Below are 6,129 nucleotides of genomic sequence, written 5' to 3' on the forward strand. Positions count from 1 at the left end.
GGACTTTGACTTGAGCGAACATAGGATATTGACCAAAAATTTTCACATTTCACACAGATTTGTTTTAGAGCGTAATGAATATTTTTGCTATTACCAATTAAAATTCTAAAAAAGCGGATTTTCGGCCCTAACTAATGTGCATATGTAATGGCCACTCGCTCGCACAACGCAACGGGACAATGCAATTTTTACTTGAACCAGGGATAGAAAACGAAGTTTTTAAATTGTACCTAATTTGAGAAAAAATATATACAGTGCCGGACAAAAGTATTGGCACAGAGAATTTTTCGCAATATATTCAAAGTTTTAGTTTCTAATTATTCTCAATATTTTTTAATAAAAATATAGTTCACACCTCACCATAAAACATAAAAACAAAATCTCTAAACTTTGTGCAAAACTCAGGAAAATTCAGTAAATTTGTGTACTAATTTGCAACTTTCTATTCAGATTGCTGGAAAAATTCTAGGTATGCAGTTTTATATCCCACTCCACTCTAATATAAGAAAGTGCAAATTTAATTTGCGGTTGGTTTAATTTAATTTGCGTTTGGTTTAATTTAATTTGCGTTTGGGTGAAATTAATGTGCGTTTGGGTTAAATTAATTTGCGTTTGGGATATATTAATTTGCATTTGGTTTAATTTAATTTGCGTTTGGGTTAAATTAATTTGCGTTTAGTTTAATTTAATTTGCGTCTGGGTTAAATTGATTTGCGTTTAGGTTAAATTGATTTGCGTTTGGTTTAAATAAATGTGCGAGTGTTATAGTTCAGGTAGAGTTTCTGCTGTTATGTTATTTCTGTATATGTTTCTTGTAATTGCGAAATCTATTAGGTCTGGTATCTTCTTTATATCGGTGGGCCAGTACGTAGGTTTACCAGGAGATGTGACCTCTAGTCTATTGTGCATGTTTATAATGGTATTGTATAGCTGCCGCCCTTTTGGGTTAATAAGGCGTGATCCCCAGTACGTATGGTTTGCGTTGAACTCGCCTCCTGCCAGGAATCTATTACGCAGGCTATCAAAGAAATCTTTAAAGTCATTTTCAGAAATTAAAAGTCACGGTGGGCAATAAATAGCCGATATATTCAAGTCTCGGTCGTGGTTTCGTAAGCGTATGGTAGTTGCTTGCAGACAGGTAGGCTTTTGACTCTAGAATATTGTGCTTTAGGCGATTTCTAATCAGGACCGCTGTGCCTCCATGAGCTTTACCATCTGGGTGATTTGTGGCATAGAATTTGTATCCAGGTATGGAGAAATTATACTTATTTGTTAAATGTGTCTCGGACAGTAACATAACATCTATGTTGTATTCAGTGAGAAATTGACTGAGTTCTAATCTACGCTGGTTTACACCGTTAGCATTCCATAAGCAAATTTTCAATTCACTCATTTTTTATTGACTAAAATTTGCAACAATTGGTTGTGAGCCTTTATGAGGTCTTGAATCATATTTTGCATAGTAGACATGAATTGAGTTATACAATGAGTACGATTCAATATCATTCCTTCTATGCCACAATAGGGGGGTTCGCCTGCATTTGCTCAGTATTATTCCTTTGAATATTTCCAAATGTTTCTTGATTGGAGTTTGATTTCGCCGTGCTTTTCTACGTTTGTAGTTTTAATGCGTCGCAAATGAAACGTTGGGAACTCACTGCGCATTGGCAAAAAAGGCTCCTGGTGTAGTGGTTGATGGCGTGAGGTGTTGGTATGTATAAGAGCTAGTTGGAGTGGTGGAAGAGCGTACGGCTGTGTTGCGCTGATTCATGCGAGACTTTAAGTCTTTGTATACAGGGCATCCCCTATAATTGGCGGTGTGGTTACCTCCGCAATTACTGCATTTCTTTACAGCCACATCAGCTTTGATAGCCTTGCAAGATGCGGAAGCGTGAAGGTCGCCACAGGCAACACAAACTGGCGCAAGGTACAGTATGTTCTGGTGCGCCCAAATTCTTCACAATTTGTGCACTGTACGGGACCGTTTCGCTTGTGCGGCTCCTCCACTGTTATTCTTCGGTGTAGAAGGTATCGTAGGTTGTAGATTGGGTGCACTGCGTTTTTTAATCTGTTCATATAACGTTTTTCTATATAATCAACAGTTTTAAAAAAATTTAATATTTTAGGCAAAAAATATTTTTTTTCTTCATACCTTTATTTTTACCGGCAAAACTGTTGATTATATAGAAAAACGTTATATGAACAGATTAAAGGAACTGTAATTTTTAATTTTTCTAAATTTGTTTGAACAAAATCGGTTCTCGAGTTATGTCAAAAAAAGACCACCAAAGGTGACAATTTCCCCTATATGATATTTATATATATATCTCGATTCCTAGACGTGACCCAGCGAATCGCCGTATAACTTGTTTTTGACCGATATAACATTTCCCGTTGGTTTCATCCCATCCCGATTTTGACTTTCGCATAGGTGTTTTTTGACCAATCGAATTTTTCTTAATGGATTTTGGAAGCGTTGCCGAATTGATTTATCGGCTATTTCGGATTGACTGTCAATTACATTAATGGTAAATGAGATAGAATGTTAGGTTTACTGCAATGTTGGACATAAAACTATTTTTAACCGAAATTCCCCACCTCCATGATTTTGACCGTTATACTAATACATATCTATAATAAACTCTTTTTGTAATGAACTTGTACCGAATAAGTGAACTGCGTTTTTTTTGAACATTTAACCGCAGGATATAAAATCTGAAAAGCTTTCCAAAAAACCCATTTAACGCAGAAAAAACAAAAACTATTTTACTATTTATTAAAAATATTTTTGTTTTTCATATCTTGTCTTTGATTAACTAACTAATTAATTTATGTACAATTACGCAAATCAGCATGTTCCATATCTAAATTTCTAACCTTATAAGAAGATGCTTTTACCAAATGTATGATACACCTGTAATATGTAAATAAAAGTATATGTATTGTGGTTTAAAAATATACATTTTCTTTAATTACAGATGTAACGGTAATTTTACAAGAAATGATTCAAAAGTTATTAAGGATATCTGTAATAGATCCAGCACCTATCTTCAAGACTGTCTAACACTTAATAAACTTACTAGCGTGGAGGAAATTAAATTGGTAAGTTGCAGCATAAGCTTTGAACCAAGTACTGAGCAGGTATCGAAAAAAAAATTCCCGTAACGAAACCTGATACTAAGGCAATTTTTGCTTCGGATTTTTTGTCCTGGATATGACAGATGTAAAGAGTAACTCCCTTACAACAAATCTCTGAAAACAACAGCGAACTGTATTTAAGGTGGGGGAGACTCTGCTATTGAAAAAAATAAACAAAGAAGGAAAACTGCAGAGAGTTAATTCCAAAATAGGGGAATTTTCTTAGGAAAAACAAAAATATTCAACGTAACCCAGCCCAGTAAATTCTTCGGGCAACAACTTGTCCGCAGTAAAAAAGTATATAATTTGTGCTTTTTTTGTTTTTTTTTTTATTGATTGACTGTCAACCTGTGCGGACGTGTTTTTTAATCGCTCCGCCGAGAAATTATTAATAATTCACGTAAAGCAGGGGAAAAAATAGAACAAACGCGAAAAGACAATACTAAACATAAACAAACTTCCTGCTTATTTGCCTGTAATTGTAAATTGCTTTTTCAGAATTTTCGCAATGCCGCGAGAAGTTCAAATAAATGTGCCAACATACAATAAAATAAAAGCAGCTCCGGCCCCTCCGCGCTTACCGAATAGTGAAACAAGCACCAAGTGCAGTGAAACGAACCTTGCCGTAACAGATGCTGACCAAAAGCATTCAGCTGATCGACGAAATGCTTACTTTTCGTTCGTTTCCCCCGCAAACAATGCTGGGGTCGAATCGTTACAGACGTGAACGAGTCGGCAATTGTACGAACACAAATTACGTGATCGTTTAATCGAATGAACAATATCGGATGATAACAATCGAAGGAGAACGAATCGTTATTGTTTATTTGGTTATCGATTATTTTTCTCTTCTTCCTTTTTTAAGTCACAATAGACATTGAAGTGTCAAAATAAGTGAAAAGTAAATAAAGAAAAGCGGCAAAACTAAAATGGAGCCGAGCCTTTTATTTTATTTAAGCTCTAGCGAAAGCGAAAATGACGAAAGAGTTGTGCGTAAGCAACTTCGGGGCAGAAGCAATCCATTGGCATTATCCGACAACGCGTAAGTAATTAACATAGGAAATAAATTACCTTCTCTACTCCTATACTTCCAGATTCATCAAAAGATTTCGGTTAAGCAAGGAGGCATTCCAGTATGTTTTATCGAAAACAAACATAAACTGCGATGACACAAAAGCCGTTCCTGCTGCTTTGCAATTGGCTGCAAGCCTCTCACTCCTTGCAAGTGGTAACTATCAGCACACAGTTGATAGCGATTACCTGATAGGTATGTGCACGGTATCAAAATTGACGTCCAACGTCTTAAAAGAAATGGAAACGAAATTGTGTCCGGAATTTATAAAGTTCCAGCCCAACGAATCTTCAAGATGTAAGGAGTGGTTTGCGGAAAAATATAAAATACCTGGAGGTAGGAAGAGGCGTTCTAATGAAATGCGTAGTGAATCCAATGTTTTTCCTTTTAGTGGTTGGATGCGTAGACGGAACACACATTGGATTACAAAAGCCAATTAGAGACGAGCACATGTACTTCAACAGGAAAGGTTACCATAGTCTTAACGTTATGCTAGTAATTTATTTTCTTTTATTTTAACATTTTATTGCTAATATTCCGTTTGCCAGATTTGTGACCACACTTGCAAGATTCTTGCCATAAATTGTCAATATGGAGATGCAGCCCATGACTCCTGAAAAGGTCCACCACATGTAATTGTTTGGTGAGGTTTTCCCACAAACGGTTGGCCGTTGGTTTTCCCTGCGAGCAGTCTGGGAGTAAACTCTTTGCCAAGTCAGGGTGTTCGGTCATGAACTCCGCCATGAGTTCCTTCTGCGTAGAGTTTAATTTATTGTAGTTGGTCCTAAAATAAGAAAAATAGCTATAAACTTGTATATGTTTGCACAAATTTTATAATTACTTACATTTAAAAAAAAAATATCAAATTTTGCGCGCGTACGTTCGTCAAATATTAATCGAATGACAGTTCGAACGAACGAGTGCGTTCACTTGCTCGTTCACGCCTGTCATAATACCGAATTACGATATGAGAAGTTCGTTCACGTCTGTCACAATCCGATTTTGTCAATTTTACGTGACGAGTTGCTCGTTCACGACTGTTACGATTCGAGCCCTGATCGCGATAAATCGTTCTCTCCTTCCCCTCAAACACCTTGGCATGCACAGTCGCCAATGTCTCTGGTAGACCAAGTTGGTCTAACGCAACAACAAAGCACTAGCTTAGCAACAAGCACAGTAACAACGGTGTGCGCAGCTCTCACAACAACGACTACAACCACGGCTTCAGCAATGACAGCGGTTTCACAACGCAGTTCACCCACACCTGCACAAACGGCAATTTCGACACCAGCCCAAGCCAAGCAACGCAGCTCAGCGCAAGTTGACCTACTTAATCCAACAACCCGTACATTGACTCAAACGGGTATTGATAGTTATATACAAGTCAAACGAAAATTAAGCCCACAGCAGAAAAAAATTGCAAACCCATCAAAAATTGCAAAAACGAAAACCACTGACATTAACCCTCTACTGGGAAATAAGTTTGCGATTCTGGACAACGAATGTGACAAAGAGCCGAATGAAGTTTCTAAAGCCAAACCCAAACCGCCCCCAATTTATTTACGAGAGCAAAACTTAGTGAGTTCGTGAATAAATTAACTCAGCTTATTGGAGACAATACGTTCCACGTAACGTCAGTTACCAAGGGAAATATTAAAGAGACCAAACTTCAGATTCTAACTGAAGAAAACACCTTAATGAATATAAGAAAAACTTCTATACGTACCAGCTCAAAAGCAGCAAAGGACTGCAAGTAGTAATAAACGGTATAGAATCAAGTGTACCCATTGGTAATATTGCTCATGCTCTAGCGAAGGCAGGATTTTCTGTTAAAAATGTTGTCAATATTATCAACAGAGCAAAAATCGCTCAGCCTATGTTTAAGGCAGAACTTAAGCCAGAACAAAGCCAATGAATAA

General features: G+C 37.0%; 1 protein-coding gene across 1 annotated transcript; it reads left to right on the forward strand.

The window, feature by feature from the left end:
• Nucleotides 1-3,973: 3,973 nt before the first annotated feature.
• Nucleotides 3,974-4,827, forward strand: LOC108371264 (putative nuclease HARBI1). Its single transcript, XM_017626782.1, has 4 exons — nucleotides 3,974-4,180; nucleotides 4,233-4,546; nucleotides 4,602-4,705; nucleotides 4,759-4,827. The coding sequence occupies exons 1-4, from the start codon at nucleotides 4,068-4,070 to the stop codon at nucleotides 4,825-4,827; spliced, it is 600 nt and encodes a 199-aa protein (XP_017482271.1). The 5' UTR covers nucleotides 3,974-4,067.
• Nucleotides 4,828-6,129: the final 1,302 nt, after the last annotated feature.

The sequence above is a fragment of the Rhagoletis zephyria genome, unplaced genomic scaffold (assembly GCF_001687245.7).
Source record: "Rhagoletis zephyria isolate East Lansing unplaced genomic scaffold, Rhagoletis_zephyria_1.1 Rzeph_scaffold_04835, whole genome shotgun sequence".
NCBI lineage: Eukaryota > Metazoa > Arthropoda > Insecta > Diptera > Tephritidae > Rhagoletis > Rhagoletis zephyria.